Source organism: Hetaerina americana, unplaced genomic scaffold (genome assembly GCF_022747635.1).
Source record: "Hetaerina americana unplaced genomic scaffold, ioHetAmer1.1.p SCAF_3, whole genome shotgun sequence".
Taxonomy (NCBI): Eukaryota; Metazoa; Arthropoda; class Insecta; order Odonata; family Calopterygidae; genus Hetaerina; species Hetaerina americana.
The window spans coordinates 65639454-65658549 of NW_027286874.1; the positions used below are offsets into that span (position 1 = coordinate 65639454).

The 19096-nt window shown below is 33.5% G+C and overlaps 1 protein-coding gene across 1 annotated transcript in view; it reads left to right on the forward strand.

Annotated features, from left to right (window-relative positions):
• Rme-8 (receptor mediated endocytosis 8) overlaps positions 1-19096 on the forward strand; it is an 84050-nt gene that overhangs the window by 39671 nt on the left and 25283 nt on the right. The window contains exons 21-27 of the mRNA XM_071587281.1: positions 1938-2089; positions 2571-2772; positions 10721-10978; positions 13363-13501; positions 16058-16242; positions 17177-17368; positions 17911-18090. Coding sequence (XP_071443382.1) covers positions 1938-2089; positions 2571-2772; positions 10721-10978; positions 13363-13501; positions 16058-16242; positions 17177-17368; positions 17911-18090 — 1308 coding nt within the window. The remainder of the gene's footprint in view (positions 1-1937; positions 2090-2570; positions 2773-10720; positions 10979-13362; positions 13502-16057; positions 16243-17176; positions 17369-17910; positions 18091-19096) is intronic.

Consider the following 19096-nt stretch of genomic DNA (forward strand, 5'->3'; position numbering starts at 1 on the left):
GAATATCTATTAGCCAAAAAATGTAGCTTCTCTGAGCCGTAATGTTTTCGTATTAGACACCAAACTTATGCAATTACTCGTTGCTTGCCCTACATTTTGAAGAATAGGATAGGGCATGGCACTTTTTCTCTTCCTTAGCTGAATTGTTCTTAGTGGTATCATTAACTTCATCTTTCTCCAGGGGCTATGAAATTAAGTTTTCTATGCCCTTTTACTGTGATGAAAAATAGTCAAGTCTATTGAAAAGCTAACTTGTTGTTATCAAATGTAGAATATAATAAATTTCCATTGGAGCCTTGGTTAGGCTTCAAACTGGAATATGCCCTTTCTTCTTGTCAATGATGGTTTTGTATATTATAGTTCTTGGTTGTCCAGTCTTAATTTGGGTGACCACTAGATTGTTCACCTTGGGGATTTTACATTCTGATGAAGCAAGCATTAACGAAACTTTCATTTTCACTAAGTTGAGCATGTTTTTGTTATAACTTTTTGATATTTGCTTTCTAATTTAAAAACTTTGTAGCTACTCTTAAACTTCACTCTCCTATGACTGATTGTGTTGAAATATATGATACCATCAAAACCATGGTGATCAGCATGAAGTTTGGTTTGGTAGTTGAGATGAGAGCTCCCTAAATACAGTCAAACCTCCGTAAAGAAAATCTCCATAGAAAGAAAGCAAACTCCTTATTTAGAGAGGAAAAATTATTCCTGAATTGTCACCTACTTTTGTATTTACTCAGCATAATATTGAATGGAGCATAATAAAATGATTGTGTTGTCCATAACTTTTTAATGGAATGATTTCTCTTCCTAATGATAATTTTCAAGTTTTTATTTTATGAATTTGTAGATATTTTGGCACCCTCTATTTTCCATTCTTTTATAAGGGTATTGATGTCATGAAAGTGCATTTGTACTGACTATTCTGCTGAAATGTTCATGTATCATATATTTGACTGTTTTAATAATTGGTAATAACCTTTTAAGTTACAATCTAGAAAGTAATTTTAAGCCCCAAACATAGAACATCAAGAGGTGAAGTCACATAGTTCTGGATATTTCTCGATCTAGCCGACAACCTCCGGAAAAGTGCATGTTTCCAGCCATCTAAAATATAATCCTGTATGGATTTATGTATTTTTTCTTTTTTGTAAACTACTATGCTATAATAGATGCATCAATGGGATTGCCTCTAAAATCAGGATTATCATAGTTTTTGTGCTAATGACACCATCCTTATAAATCTATGGATGTAAAGTTTTTATACTGATGGTGATTACATTGGACTTATTAGCCTTGTCTTTATAATCATTTCAAAGTTGCAGGATGAGAAGAACTATTTGAGTCAGCATCACTGAAATTATGTAGTACTCTTAATTTTAATATGAGGTTTAACCTTATTCATCAATGAACTGCACGGTATTTAATACTTAATTTATTAAAAGTATGCAATATTATACATGTTGTTTTGTAATATCAATATATTATGTAAAGCTTTGTCTGTTGCATCCTTTAATGTGATGAGTTCTATGAAGGCATATAGCTAACCATTATGAATAATAAGGCATTATTATTATTATTACCATTGCAAAACTTTTTGAAAAACATAACTGTAATCTTTTATCTAGAAAAAATAATTTAAAATATGCTATATAATAATTTCCCTAATTATTTCTATACTGAAATATCAAAGCAATGAATAAATTTCAAAATATCCTTAGAATATATTTTGTTGAAAACAATCTTAATATCTAGAAACAACCTGTAATTGGAAAGCTGGCTAATAACCACTCACCTACTCTGACACCAAGCCAGCTGTTTGTAATTTTCACCATGTAAATTTTAGCCTCATAAGTAAAATAAGAGAGAAACACTGACATTGTCTCCTCTTCAGTTTAATTCCCTTTTTATTTTATTTCATTTGCCACAAAAAGGATCCAGGTTGGCCACGTGGAGGTAGTATGCTTGGACAGTTACTTCCAGAAGCAATGGTTTCTTATTTGGAAAACCATGGACCAGAAAGGTTTGCAGAGATTTTCCTTGGGGAATTTGATACACCAGAGGCCATCTGGAATGCTGAAATGAGGTTATTAATTTATCAACTGGAATCATTCCTTGCTTGAATTAATTTTTAACTTATAGTATAAATTCTGATGAAAGATATCAAAAATTGGTAAATGAGAATACATTAATTTTTGTATAGACAAAAGGATGATCTTTGGCTTGGTATATTATACAGGTCTGATAATTTTTAAAGGTTTTTCTGTTAATTTGTCTTTTATTTTAATAACTAGACTTGCATCATTAGGACTATCCTCTGATTTTTAGTAATAGATATTTCCTTGTGTAAAATATTCATCCCCTGAGGATTCCCTTAATCAAAGGGTCATGATGAATTTACATTTGCTTAATTATAGCATTTTGTCTGTTCAGTTGTGATACCACAGTCATCCATATTCCTTATCAATCTATCTAGTCTTACCAAGTTTTCATTGTTTTTTTTTATTTCTGCTTTGTAAAATTGTAACACCCAAAGTTGACTCTTTCACACATCACTTTACCTCCAGGCGAATGATGATTGAGAGGATTGCTGCGCATGTGGCTGACTTCAGTCCCCGCTTACGTAGCAATATTCGTGCTCAGTATGTTTATTGTGCCATCCCGGCTGTGCGCTATCCACAACTAGAGCGGGAGTTATTCTGTGGTATTTACTACCTGCGACACCTGTGTGATACTACTCGCTTTCCTGAATGGCCCATAGCAAGGCCGGTAAGAGAAAAGTTCTGTTATTAGGTTTAAAGCCTGTGTGTCATAATATTGCTCTGCTTCACCTTTTTTCATAGTCTTAGTTTATTTCTTGCAAATGTCAGGTCTGCTAGTTTTACCCTGGATGGCACATTTTAGAGGTTTAGGTGTTCATTTAATATAGCTTTATTTTTTTCAAGGATTTGTACACTAACGCCATTTGTACACTTCCTAATCTTTTTCTTTTGTATGAGTTTGCTTTGATTTACATTTTTATCATTACACTTATTCTATATGAATGTGTAAGCACTCTAGTAACAATTAAGAAATATTATATGCATCATCTAGGAAAAAATATCACTTCTGCAATATGTTCTCTTTTTTCCAGTATGTTTGATTATCCGGTATGAAATATACCCTGCAGAGTGTTTATATATGTATTGTTATTTTCTTTCTTATTGTTCATAAATGCTTTTCATATTTTTGTAGTTTCACTTTTAACTTTCTGAGAGGACTTTTTCAATGAATCACAAACAGTAGAAATCGTAAGCCATTTCATTCTTCCTGTTGTTGTGAATTAATGAATTGGTGCTTTATAACGTATCTTTCATATTCAAGTGGCAGTTAATGTGTTATTCTAAAACTGGTATGTGTGCCCAGACCATTTATTTTCATGGATCATTCGCACAATGAGTCCCAGAAAAATTAGCAATATACGAGGTCTGTTCAAAAAGTATTGCAACTTTAGTGTTTTTTCAAAAATTATTTATTTATTCATGAATATCTATTTTGTTCCCTTCCAAGTAATCCCCATTTATATTATACACTCGTGCCAACGTTTTTTCCAATCCTCAAAGCTTCAAAAAATCATTTTTTATGATCTTGTTCAGCTCCTCCTTCGATGCAGTCTTTATCTCGTCAATCGTAGCACAGCGTCGTTCATGGTTCTCTTCAGTTTCGGGAACAAGAAAAAGTCACTGGGGGCCAGATCTGGGGAATATGGTGGCTGCGGAGTCATTAGTGTGTTGTTCTTGGCCAAAAATTCGCACACAATTAACGATGTGTGAGCAGGGGCGTTGTCATGATGCAAAAGCCAATATTTGTTTTCCACCAATCCGGGCATTTGTGGTGGATTGCTCCGTGCAAATTGCACATAACATGCAGGTAATATTCCTTATTTACCATTCTTCCGTGTGGCAAGAACTCATGATGCACCATGCCCCGACTATCAAAGAAAACTGTGGGAAAAACTTTCACATTCAACCGAACTTGGGGCGCTTTTTTGGGTCTTGGCTCGTGCTACAGCTTCCATTTGGACGATTGAGCTTTAGTTTCTAAGTCATATCCATAGACCCATGATTTGTCACCAGTTATGGCCCTCTGGAGCAAATTTGGGTCGTCGCGGACAGAGTCCAACACCTCATTTTGGTCAAAATTGAGCAATTTTGGTACGAATTTCATGGCAGCCCATGTCATGCTGAAATCATTGGTAAAAATGTAATGGTAAGAGCCAATCGAAATGTTATGGTCCTCAGCAACTTCTCTCACGGTGATTCGACGATTGGCCAATACTATTTTCTTCACTGCATCAATGTTTTCATCTGTTGTTGACATGCTCGGGCATCTGGCACGCTCTTCGTTGTTCAAATCTTCTCGGCCCTCTAAGAACATTTTGTACCACCAATAAACGTTGCTTCGGTCCAAGGTAGCTTCTCCATATGCCACAGTCAACATTCAGAATGCATCCATGCACTTAATTTCGTTTTTCACACAAAATTTGATACAGATTCTTTGATCCAGTTTTTGGAACAAGCAAAAATCGAAGACAAGCGAAAAATGTCCCAGGTAAACAGCTGTCAAAAATTAACGTAACATTAAAAATGGCCGAAATTTTCAGCATAAGTGGGAGACATCAGTACCAACATAACTCCACAAAATCAAAAATCAAATATATGTAACTCGTGGCAATTCAAAATTCACGATACTTTTTGAACAGACCTCTGAAGTATCTATCACTGATTTTCTTAGTTCAGCTGAAATCATTTTTGTTGAAAGAGTAATCCCATTCTTTCTGTGATCTATTATCCAGTGCAGGTCATGTTCCCCAAACTTAAGACAATTAGGAGCACATGAATGCAAATTTTTTAGTGTGAGTTTATTGAGAGAGAGAGACAATATATTAGCCGAGGGGCAACATCCCTGCAGATTTATTTAAGAATTTTTTTTTAGCCAATACTTTCAAGGTAATATTGGAACTCTATTGCCTAATACTGGTTCAAACACAGTGGTTTTATCGAAATTCATAATGAAGGCAACCATTTTTTATGCCTCATGAAAAAATACTTCTATAAAATATTTTTCAAGGAAATTGGCTGGCATATTATAAGGCAAAGTTATACCCTTACGCCCATTAGATGCAGACTAATTTTAGAGCACATTTTGAAACATGAAAATGGATCTTGTGGGTCAGGAAATATGGTAAATCATTGTAAATGAAGCCAAGAAATAGGGAGAAAGTGGATTAGTTCTAGTTAGATGCCTGAAAGATAAAAATATATGCATGCTTCTTAGAAGAAGTAAATGTATAGTGTTGGTATGGAGATCAGTAATCGCCCAGTATTGATCCAAAAAATAATTAATCAAGGTATCCTTAATTGAACAAATTATGAAAAGAACTATTGGACAATACTTAGAGGACATGTAAATAGGAAAAGATCCAGAGAAAAATCAATACTCAGTTTATAAAGCAGAGTATGATAAATTTCGGATGTGGGAATTATGAAGAAATGTGAAGAATATTGAATGCCAATGAACCAAAATGCTCCCAACCAATTTTCAGTTTGACCGACGGAAAGAGAGAGAGAGAAATGAAAAGGAATGGACGTATGTTTTTGAAAAATATCTCTTCAATTCACAGAGCCATATTTGTTCATGCGTCTGAATTTGTAAATCTGAATTTGTAAAAATTCGCAATCTGAATTTGTAAAAAAACAGTCCGTGTTTCATTTACTGTTTAAAAATTCTCAAGAATTCCATATATCAGTTAATGATGACACAATGGAATTTTTATAATGCTTAAAAGATGATAAGAATGGAAGCACTAAATTTATTTAGCTTAATCCACTAGAAAGATTAAGATTTTCACTAAGATTATTTTTGTCACACAATTTTGTAATATTGGTACTTAGATTCATTGATTATATATGCTTGGAAAATTAACTCTTTTGAATCCAGAGTTCTAAGATTTTCCAATGCAGATAGTAATATTATGGATGAGACCTTGTTTCAGTATGAAATATTACAAATATATTATCTTTATGCTAGCTGGAAACCTGGAAAATATTAATTAAAATAAACCAATAAATACAGTGAACCCTCACTTAATGAGCACCTAGCACAGCAAGTTATTCACATAACGAGCAAAAATATTGGTCCTGAAAATGACTTGCTTAACAAATGACTTTTCGCATAAAAAGGCACAAGGAGTGAGGAATTCTCAGATTCATTGCAGTTTGTCTCTAGAATTCGTTCTGCTAGGATCTTTGCATTGTTAGTGATTACACATTTTTCCAAAGTTGTGCTCATACATATTATTAGTGATTTTTTGTGCTAAGTTTAATATTAGAATGGTTTTAGGCATCTCTTTGTGGACAGGATTCATATTGGAATAGAAAACACTTTGTTCTTCCACGTAAAATTTATTGTGCATGACCTAGCTTTTGACTTACAGAGTCATCATCAGGTCTGATGATGACTTTGTTAGTTGAAACTTAAGTTGTGCATGATAAAATATATGTGGAAAACAAAGTGTTTCCTTTTCCAATAAAGTTCTACAATATTTTGTGCATAGTTTTGAAATTGACTCAAAGAAAAATTCATGAGTAGATATCCATTAGAGATTAAAAATAAAAAATATCAGCAGAAATGAAAATACCATTGAAAATCAGGAACAAGGTGTGAGCATGGCTGTTCTAGTATGCACATCAACAATAGGTCGACATCAATGGTCAGCCTTTTCTTCAATAACACGGGCAAGACTAAGGAGATAGATGCTTCATATAGAGTTACTAGAGTATCTATTCAACGGTTACGTATTCTCAAGGGGATCGAGATGGTGCGGGGGCTAACGTACTGGCTTCCCACCCTGAGGGCGCGGGTTCAAATCCCGGCGGTGTTGAATATTTTTCAGTGGTATCTCGATCCCTACTTGAGGTGCTTTGTGGAGGGCACTTTGAGTGAGTACGCCGTCCGTCGGATGGGACGTTAAGCCGCGGACCCCTTGGCGCCTTTCGTAAAGAGTAGGCTAATGCCGACGCCGGGTTTCTCTCCACCCTTCATCCTTTCCTGTCCTTCCCCTATGGCGCAAATGACCTTAGCTGTCGGTCGCCTCCCCTCAAAACTACTACGTATTCTCAACGATGTTGAAAGGTTGCTTCTCATATGCATAAATGTAAAGCAATTGCAATGCGACATTATAAATGAAGATATAATTTTTGAGAAGGGGAAAGTGATTTTCGCCAACCATGTTAGTAAGATGTCAGGTTCATCAATGGCTGAAGAAGTATTTAAGGGGAGCTATGCAAGGTTTAAGAAGTTTACTGGAAGAACCGGCATCTACGATGTTGTGAAGCATGGTGAAGCTGCAAGCTCAGAGTCAAAGGTAGCAGAGAACTTCATCGGTGACTTAAAAAAACTTTTGAATTCTGAGGGTTACCGGGGCGAAAAGTTTTTTAATTGTGACAAAATGGGTGCCACCTGGAAGAAGATGCCAAATCAAACCTATATTTCTACAGTTAACGCTAGAAGAGAATGCATCGCCCAACCACTAGCCAATGAAAGGCCATCTCTCTTGTGGCTTTTTGTACAATTTTAAGCATCAAAAATTAAATCCCCACTTGTTTACCATTCAGAAAGTCCATGAGCCTTTCAAGAAGTGTTAAGTCCAAAAAAGCTAGCTAAATGTGATATATTACAATGCATACGAGGCATTGCCCCAATAAGGCACTGGCGATGCATGCCTGGCATTTATTAAATTATAATTCTGAGTAACTTTTTTACAAAATTTTGAAATATCAGCCAAAAATTTATTCCTAGACAGCTTTGTAATAAAAAGGAATTTGGTGCTTATCATAAATAATGAACCATTTATTAAAATTATTTTTTGCTTTTACAAATTGAGTTTGCATTCCTGGTTGCTTCATTCCACGATAGAAAAAAAGGTGAACGTGATCCACGATCCTAAACAAGACAAGGTCTGCACAATAAATACATGAACTGCGGTCATTAAAACTTTATTTTTTGACAAATTTAGTCTACATCTATATTGTCTCATTCAAAGTACTCTCCATTTGTTGCTATGCACTTATTCCATCTTCTTTTCCACTGTTTAAAGTACCCTTGGAAGTCCTCAGCAGTTAGGGTTTTTAGTTTTCTCGTCGTTTCTTACTTTATTGTGTCCACATCTTCCCTATCATGTACCCTCATCACATTTTTGCATTTAGGGGATAGGAAAAAGTCGAAGGGGGGCGAGATCTGGTGAATAAGGAGGGTGATCAAGGATGGTGATTAAATTTTTTGTCAGAAACTGGCGTCTCTTTTGATCTGGTGTCAGCAGCTTGTGCGCGATTTTCGCACACATTTTTTTTAACCCTAATGTTTAGTTAAAATAGTGTGCACTGTTGATTTTTAAAAATTCAATTCATCATCTATCATTTGGACAGTTTTCTGACAATCGGTAAGGACAAGGGACTCCACACCATCAATGTTGTCGTCAACATAGGTGGTTGAATGTCATCCCGGCCTTGCATCATCCATGGCATCTTGTTGGCCATTTTTAAAATGCATAATCCACTTGAAAACGAATGATATCTTCAGAGCTTTATCACCATCAACAGCTTTCAACATTTCAGTAATTTCTTGATATTTTTGACTGCACTTCACCTAAAAACTTGATGTTGATTCGTTGCTCCGAGATTTCGTCAATTTCCATTTTCGACAAACAGTAAAAACAAGGACAACAGAAACTAACATAACTGGTACCATACTCACCGCTTGATGATCCGCCAAGCACAGACAGCTCAATGGGTCCCAGGCAACTAGCACCACTAGTGGACAGGGCTATAGTCCACGTTATGGCCGCCAGATTGCACCAGTTCGTGCACAGACCACATGTGTACATAATTTTCTTTGAACAAACCTTGTATATAATTTATTTTACATTAATTTATATGCAAAAAGTTGTTTCACTAAATGAGTATTCCACTTTGCGAGAAAGATGGCAGAATGGATATTGCTCATATAATGACATTCCACTGTATTTATTTGTTTAACCAATTAATATGGCCAAGATTGACAGGTCTCTTCTTCCACCTAACCCCTAAATATTGCACTGAAGGCAATCATGAACCCCCAAGCTCAGGTGGAGGAAAACCCTCCTAGACAGGAATCTAACCTGCGAGTCCTAGGTTGACAGGCAAGCATGCTACCGTGCTGCCCCGCTAGGGACAGACTGTGAAATAGATGAGAGGTAAAACTAAGAACAAGAGAGATTCCACAAGATTTTCCTAAGAAAAATTAATGAGGAGGAAGGGTCTTTTCATTGAGCTGGAAATAGTTTTTTTTTAATTTGTATTTGTTGTCAATGCTCAAATCATAGAGTTGAACATCATATCCACAATCTCATTACAGATAATGCTAATACATCCACCCATTACAAAATACAACCATAATATATATAAAGGGGATAAATCATTTTGATCAACATTTTTCTTATTATTCAATTTTTATAAAATTCATACTATATACACAGAATTTTATTATGTTTTCCACCGAATTGAATATATTTTAAGGAGTATGTACTATTTACAAGAACTCTGATGTCATTAGCCAACTTCTGAATGTAGATAGTAGAAAATTATGGGAGATTGATGGTCATAATATTGTTCCAATTAGGGGTTGAAGACATCAGGCCTTCTTCGTACAACTGAACCTTGCTTTCAAAACTTGTCAAATCACATACTCTCTACTTCCAAAAAAGTAATCCTGATCAAGTTTGTATTGTTTGCTTAAGGAAAGTAGATCCAAAGTTAAAAAATGGAGAGTCCCAGTAATGATGTATTAAATGGGATGTTAGACTCTTTTTAGTGCCCTGAATTTTTACATATTACACTGCAAATGTGAGAATTGAATGTTGTAGAATAATTTTTCTTAATTTTGTATAATATCTGGTAATTTCTATTATAGTTTTAAAATATCTCCATGCTAATTGAATGAAAATTATTCAGTTGATATTTTATATCTTATTCTAGTTTACTATTGTATTTTCATGTTTTTGATGTATTATTACTTTGGATGTATTATTTGATTTATTGATGTATTATTTTCATGTATTAATACTATCATATTTTGAGTTTTTTGAAACATTTTAACCTCCCAAAACATGTGATTATAATTTGTAGTTTTTCAAAGAAAAACATTGTGATGAAATATTTTGTCATTAGTGTTTGAGGAATTCAAATTTTATAATGTGATATCTGTTTTTTCCAAGTTCCACTCTTATTACCGTAGATTTGATGCATTTTATTTTGTTTGATTACTTTTTCAATGACGTATTTTGTTATCAGAGTTTGATAAAAAAATCCTCAGCCATAATTAATAAATATATTGAAATACTGTTTTAAAATTGGTATAGAAAGTAATTTTTTTTCAATTACAATTTTAATTTTGTGGAATAATATTTTATGCTCTTAGCATCTGTATGAATGTAGTATTTTTTTAACGGGCATAGTAGTGTTTTATAACTAATCGCATTCACTAAAATATAAGTTTTCATTGAAACAAGTTAAGCATTGTATCATAAAATGTGTTAGCAAAATATTTGTTATTTTTCGTAATTTTAATCTGTGAATTGGTCCCTTTATTAGTTCAGTTCATTTAGTGAATAGCTCTTAATTACTTTGTTTATTTCATGAAGGTGGAACTGTTGAGGGAAATTCTTGAAGCATGGCGTGCAGAGGTTGAAAAAAAACCTCCAACTATGTCAATAGAGGAGGCTTACAAGGTGTTAGGACTTGGGGTAAACGTTTCCAAAGGCAAAGACAAAGGTTCTGAAGCCAAGGAAGGGAAAGATGACGTGAAAGGATCCTTGAAGCGCTATGATGAAGCAGCCGTCCGCAAGGCGTATTATCGTCTTGCTGCAAAATTTCATCCAGACAAGAACCCTGAGGGCAGGGTAAGTAGTATTTACAATTGGTTTCTCTTGCAGGCAGTATGAGGATATATTCCTTAAAATGATTGACATTTTAGTCAGTTGCATGTTCTCTCTCTAGATCAAGAGGTACGTAGACACTCATTTAGCTCTCTCATCTACTTGAACCCAGTTGGTTCCAATACCACCAAGGGTGCAAATGCTGTGTTGTCTGTCTTATGAGTGATTTTATTAGAATGAGTATGACCTCAATCATCAGTTCACAGTGAAACTCAATATTACTTTTTTCTGCTGCCATAAGATATTTTGGTATGTCTAAGAAGGTACTGAAATAGAAAGGTACATTTTAAAATCTGATGTGGTGAGGACATTGCTGTGGCCATACAATTTTCATTTTTATCAGCGGAGATAAGAATGGTATTTAATAATTGTGGTAGCAAATTGCACTACTCAGGACAATTAAAAGTGTTTTCTGTGTGCCTCCTAAAGGCAAAAAAATGAAGGAATAGCAATGTATCCAATATGACCTCATGCAGATAATTCTTACATATGTATTTCTCTTGGAAATATGTTTTCCTCTTGTGTGGAATAGAATTGGCACCAACCTTTAATAGAGAATGAGCCTATGGGGTTTCTATGCTGCGTTCAAAATGGCAGAATACCTGAAAGTCCTCATGTTAACAACATTTTATGAATTTTTTGTGGAATAAAATTAATGGTGAACTGTGGAAAAAATGTAATCCTTCATCTACATAATAATTTATGACCCATGCCAATTTCAGTCAAGAGTGGTATTAGATTGATTGAATAGATGGTGCAATGATAATCTCATTAACCTCAATATGCAAAAAGGTAAAATGATACACTTTTTCCACAAAAAAGTTGATGAAAGTTTACTAGTAAATGCAAAGAGCAAGTCTCTAAAATAGAATTATTAGGTTTCAAATCAAGCTCAAATATTACTTGGGAAGAAAATATTACATCTCTTTGTAAAAAATTAACCTCCACATGCTATCTTCAAAATCAACTTAAGACAGACAACTACTAAAACAATGCTATTAGAAATTTTTATTGTGAATTATATTAATATGTCTTCAATAGTATTCCCTTCTGGAGACATTCATACTTATCACAGAAGGTGTTTAAACTGCAAAAAAAGGTCTCTGGTAAACCATATGATTCCTCATCCCTGCCAATTTTCAAGGACTTCAAATTACTTCCTCTACCATGCATCTTTTTCCAAGTATGACTATCAATGCCAAACGAAACATAAACTACTTCACGCTGAACAGTGATGTGCATGGTTTTAATATAAGAGGCATACATTACAAAAGTATAAGAACCAAAGCTTTAAAAGGTGGACCCATGGAAATGGGCATAAAATTATGTACAAAAAAATATATATGTATATATATATGTATTAAATATATTCACGTTAGAGTTCACAAATACTCCTCAAATTGTCAGCTATTTAAAAATTTGTTTTATGGAAAAAAACGAAGATTTAGGCCTTCAAGTAAGTTTCATACTTATGTAGATAAAACATTTGGGTGAAGAGATGCCGCAACAGTAACTTTTAATGGAGTCATTTGCAAATATGCATTTCAATGCAACAATTTCAGAGAGGGGAATGATTTTTACACTCTGAAATTGTTTTATTGAAATGCATATTAGCGTATTAATGTGTTAAAAGTTACTGTTGTGGCATCTCCCGCAGGTTCTTGGAATTCTTCAAAGGTAAAAACAGCGTAAGTGTTTAAAGTTGGCTCTAACCTCATGGACTGTGGCACATCACACATGATTACGAATGCCTGTGACATTGTCTGTATGGTATTTTGTCACAGCATCTTGTTCCTTTTAAGCCCCCAAAATTTCAGAGTTTAGGACGACATCTAAATAGCTTAACTGACTAAAGGCCGGACATCCGGGTTCGTATCCTGGTCAAGGTGAATGATTTTTACACTCTGAAATTTTTGCATTGAAGCAAATGCAACGTTTTTTCACAGGGTAACAGAAATTTTATGTACATTTTTAGAATATTTTATAATATTTAATGCTTTACCATTTGGATAAACACATGTGCCTTGGAAGAGGGGAAGTTTCTCACCAATATAAATGTTTGATGAGGGAAGTGAAAGGGGTGAGTTCATATCGGTTTAAAGTTTAAAATATGGTTAATACTATTCACAGTATTAACATTTTCAATGTAAGAACGTTAGTCCTTTATATGACTGGTGTGCATTATAATTGGGAAATGGCAGTTTTGATGTGACAGTTTCGAGTGAATATTTTTGGTGTGTTTAAGATTCCTGTTGCAACACCATCAACATTGAAAAGATGTCTCTCAAATTTAGTGAGATCTTAACTTATGTTTTGTTTCTCTGACAATTCTTAATTAATTATTCCAGGATCAATTTGAGGCCGTGAACAAAGCATATGAGTTCCTTTGTAGTCGTTCTGCGTGGTCAGCATCCGATGGACCCGACCCTAACAATATTGTATTAATATTAAAAGCTCAAAGTATTCTTTTTGAACGTTACAATGAAGGTAAGTCGAAATTATTTCATTCAAAACTAAATTGAATTTATAGTGCTTCCTGTTTTATTTATAAAGTTTTGAACTTCTTGATGGCCTTTTATCTTTTTCTCATTTCTGTTTTTACATTTTTCCGTAAATCCTGGCTTACCATCGTAACTTTTTGCTACCTTTGAACTAAAATTCCTTCCTTTGTAGTAAAAAAACTTTTACTTGTAATCATCTGAGTTTATTCCTCGCATTAAATTATAAAATCTTATAAATTGGATGCCTGATTTCCGGTGTCTTCACGTCACAATAATTTTACTATTTGATGAGCTTGGTGGAAAAAAATAATTCATAATCATCAGAATCCATGCCAAATATTGCAAAACTTCATTATATCAATGCTACATAATTTAAAACATTGTTATATGATTGTTAATTTTAGTCTCTGAACAAAAGTGCAATAATTTGTGTGCTTTTCAGTATGGGTAAATGAAAATATATCTGCAATAAAATACAAAGCGAAGATCTGACCCCATGACTCACGAGCATGTAATTTATTTTGAAATTTTCTCCAAGACACTGCATGTTACTGTGCATTTTCATGTTATTAAGTAACCTATGCTCATATATTCTATTGTTTCAGGCTTCACTTCGTGAAAGTAATTAATATCCATTATTAAAATAGAAAGAAAGACTCGTGGAAAATCTGTGGAAAAGTACGAGTCTTTCTTTCTATTTTAATAATGGATAACCTATGCTCATTATGTAAGCAATGTATTTCTGTTATTCATTTTCTTGGAAAAGAATTCCACTGTCCCCACAGTAAATATACATAACTTCTTTTTGATAGGTCAATAGTCAACATGATTTAATATCAAATATGAAAGAAAAAGGTGAAACATTGTAATCTTAAACCACTATCTCTAGTATACATTTTTTTATATGCTGCCTGTGTATAATGCTATTGATTGATCTTTTAATGTAGGGAAACTCCTTGAATGTGAGGAGAAGAGATTGCATCAGCCATATAACTTAATTGTCCTGATGCAAAGAATTCATTCTCTTCCTAATGTTTTCTTTCAGTCAGTGGATTAGATAGGCAAAAGATATGACAGAGTCACTTTTATGTTGAAGCCTGGTTATTGGAGAGAGGGTGGATGTTGGAGGTAGAATTGGTAACATTTAAAAATAGTGGTGACAGGAATAGGAGAATGATCCATGCAGCTGATACTAGACCTCTTCCTCTTGATTCAGATTATATTTCTATCGATCAACATTTGCGTCACTGAAGAAGGGGCTTTTGACCTCTTTGTCAATTGGAGAGTTTGATTGAAAATGTGGCTTCCTCCTCAGCTCTCTGTGTTCATAAACTTTCCCAACTTGGTGCTACCATTAATTGAGCATTTGCTGCTAAAAATTCTTGCTTAGCATCACAGATATACACAAATCAGATTAATTTAGTGACAAGACATTTTCCCATCAAATTTTTCCATGCGGTCATATATGTATTTTTATTGCCATTATACATTTAATTATTGTAATTTTGATTGCCTTTGGAAATGATGATGTAAAATATAGAAAGTGAGATGGGCTGATAATGTTACATTAACTGGTGCAAATGAATGCATGTTGGCAGTGAAAATAAGCTGCTTTTGTAGCTGTTTTAGAACTAAGCAAAATTCTACTATTTTTACTAAACAAATATTTTATCTATTGTTGAAAAATAAAAAGAAATTGTAAAATGATTTATCTCCAACATTTTTGGAAATTCAAAAACATCATTTTGCAATTAAGTGCAAGGCTACGGTAAACTCTCGACTCTAAAAGACAGATAGCCAAAATATGCAGAAAATATGAATGTGATATAAATGGATGTATGTTTATGGAAACTACTTTTTATTCCATGTGATTAATTCAAGATTTTTAGCAATTGAAATTACAGTTTTTCCATATTTCAGCCATTTTTATAAGGGTGAAATTATAGTTTTATAAGAGTTTAAAATTATTGGGAAGGAAATCGTGGGACATATTTTCATCAGAGAGCTAAACCAATGACTTAGCTAGGAAAAAACAAATGAAATGGTAAAGGATGAGTATTTACAAAGGGTTGTGGAAAAGAAATATTCATCCTATGAATTCATGATTCTTGTAGCACAGTGTTGATAGTTTATAATTTATTTGTTGCATAGTAAAACTATGTATTTGCTTGTTGCAAAGGAGAATATGGAATTCTTAGGGTTAATAAATTCATGGGAAACAATAGTGGCAAAATACAGACAGTACAAAAATTTTAAAATGAAAACATTAAATACCATTGACAACTTTTGATTTTTTGGCCTTAAAAACTTTTGACCAAGCCGATGCATTTTAAACTTATACTTTTTAAAAAGTGTATCTAAGTTTGAAATTATCCTTACAGTTGTGAATTTATTGGAAATTTTGAGGTGCTGTGAAGAGAATAGCATGGTTAATTCACACATGGATGGTTGAAAGTTTGCTGTATTTCCTATTAAGATGTAATTTATAATAGTATTTCTTCATTTAAACTTCATGTCTAAGTATTAATGTCTTTATTCTCAGAGTTGCATCCTTACAAGTATGCTGGCTATCCACAATTAATAAAGACCATTCGAATAGAGACATCGGATGACAGACTCTTTTGTAAGGAAGCACCCTTATTGGCTGCAGCCACTGAACTTGCCTACCATACTCTACAGTGTTCTGCTATTAATGCTGAAGAATTAAGGCGTGAGCGGGGATTGGATGTAAGACAATAATTTTTAAAATTTAATGTTGTGGAAATTTTTCTTGCTTTCAGTCCATTTGTTTGAAAGGTATTAACTTGGTTAATGCTAATCAATGCGTTGTGACATGGGTTGGTTATTAACATGTATTTAGATTGCCAAATTAAATTGATAATTATTATTTAATCATAAGGTATGGAGGGTACACAGCTCAAGGTATCCTCGTGATCAATTACAGAGCGTCAATATTAGCCTTTCTCTAACGTAACCAGGGTTAAATAATATTAATTGAAGCTCTGTTGAAATATCTATAATACATTTGAACTGAAATATTACATTAAATCATTTAATTTATTTTGCCAAAGGAAATTGTCATTTGATAATAGAGAAATGCTTCCTAGGTAACTTTGCTAACTAACTCTTTTAAAACTAAAATAGGGATTCTTGCCTTTCTGGCCCTGGATTTTTAATGGGCATAATTTGATTCTTTTCATTGGTCAGAAGGAATTCTCTGGAGATAAGTGGAATACTGAAATGATAATAATCATATGAGCTATCTAATACATGTTGAAAATCTTTAAAGAAGTCACATCTTATCAATTAACATTAAAAATTATCTACAGTTTTGTTATGTAATGTTTTTTAATATGTTGAACTGGTTGGGAGTTTATTCCATTCACAAAGGTGAATGTAATAAACAATTGGGTAAAGGAAATTATCGAGAAAATTTGAATAAATTGCTTCAAGTTATGCTTGAGACCTTAAGATAATGTCCCGTAAAAAACAAGGCCCAAAGAACATGGAAATTGTATTCATCCATCATTTTCAGTTATCTACTGGCTATCACAAGTAATCAATTGTATATTGCATGTAATTTAATATCTTATGACTGTGTATGTCCGTTTTACTTTTGACGGTAGTTATTTGGCTAATTCATGTTTAATTCAATTTTTAGGCCCTGCTTGATGCGTTTTCTCGATGCGTATCAGTGATAGGTGACTCCACTGCCCCAGCTGAGACTGCCGTTCATGTTTGTCATAATGCAATAAGATGTTTTACCGTTGCTGCAAGATTCCAAGCCTGCAGAGATAAGATGGTTGAGATGACTGGATTAGTACCTGATTTATGCAGAGTTCTTCGTTTCAAGGTGTTAATGCTTTCTCCATTTATTTTATGGAGAATATTATGTAAATTTTATGCTGAGTAATGTAAACTGATATGCCATTTTGGTATTTAAATGTGTTCAGGGAATCATTTCATTGCACAAAAACAAATACAACTACTTAGTTTACAGAAACCCATCCTAAAAAAATGGCAAATATCAGTTTTTGTTCTTGAGCCAAACTGTAGACAGTCTTTAACTTAAAATTTATATTAAGAGATTTTTCTTTTGTTTCAATGCCAGACTTATAAAATTGTTCATATAAGATATCTTTAGAAGTTGATCCATCTTATATATATTATTTGTTAAAGTACTAATTCTATTTGTGAAATGTTCACACATGATCAATGTTCATATCTAGTAGTAAAGGGCCTTGGATAGACCCTCATTATCTAAAATATTCATGGTGCGGAAATATAGCGGGAAGGCATTGTGTTTCTTTTCATTTTGAAACTAATTTAGCTATTTGAAGTCCATGTTTGTGTCTGATTGTGAGTGTCTTATTGCTATCTGTGACACTTTTTCAGCATTTGTTCCGCCTTTGTTCCTCTGCTGTGGAGTGCATCAGTGCCTTAAGCGTTGATGGCATCCTACAGATGCAGCTCTTGCAGTGGGGTGCCCTTGCTCGACTCCTGCCAACCTTTTTTGTATATGATTATACCCTTGATGAGGGTGGTGTTACTCGCTCTGAGAATGCTAACCAACAGGTGGGCTGATTCACTCTTTTCCTAAATTATATACTTTAACCTTTTTTAAGTTAAATTCTACTCATTTCTAATTGCTCTCCCTTGAATTTCTACATTGTAAATTTAAGATTTTATATGACTTCTGTTTCTCGTTCATTTTTATTTGATAAATTATGGTAATAGTTTATTAAATAATGAGTTGGAGAAATCACTAAACTATCTGCAAAGTCATATTAACGTTCTGAGTGTATAATGTAATAAAATAAGAATTTGATCATATTGTCCATAAATCTCGTATAAGTATCCAAAATTAACAAACTGAAATCTTCCTAAATTTGTGTATGAGGTAATAAAATAGAAGCTTACTTCAATAACAAAATATAATTCTGTGATTTTTGTAGGCAATATTGCTGGCTGTTTTTATTATTATTATGTGTATGTTATGATACCTTTACAATGAATGTACTATATTTCCCTGAACATAGTGCGCCCCCCATTGCTGAAACCTTAAGCTTTGGTAAAAGGTTTAAATCTCATAACAGATTGTGTAATTATTATTTGAAAGAGGTTTCCAGTTATCTACTAGAAAAAGAAAAACTTCAACAACTGCACTAGGTGAAATCTAAATAAATCAAATTTGGAAACTCTGAAAGGCTTTTAAAAGGCTTTACATCAGTCAGTAATGAACTGGTGTTACCTATATAAACAGATATAAAGCATAACGTTGATGAGTCTTGCCATCATCTTAAAGAAGTTATTCATGTTTAAGTACCTTTGTTGTAAAAATATTGTCCCGACTTGAAATAATGTTGCTGCCTTTTTTGGCCCTGGTAAAAAAAACATTTCATACTTTCATGACATAGTTCTATAGAGTGAATGTAGTTTTACCGATGGAATAAAATTAATTGAGTTATTATGTCCCATGTGTTGAAAAATTATGTATTGTGGTGGCTCTTATTAGGGGAGGCAATCAACAGCTAAGGCCATTTGCCCCATTAGGGATGGATTGGAAGGGTGGAGAGAAACC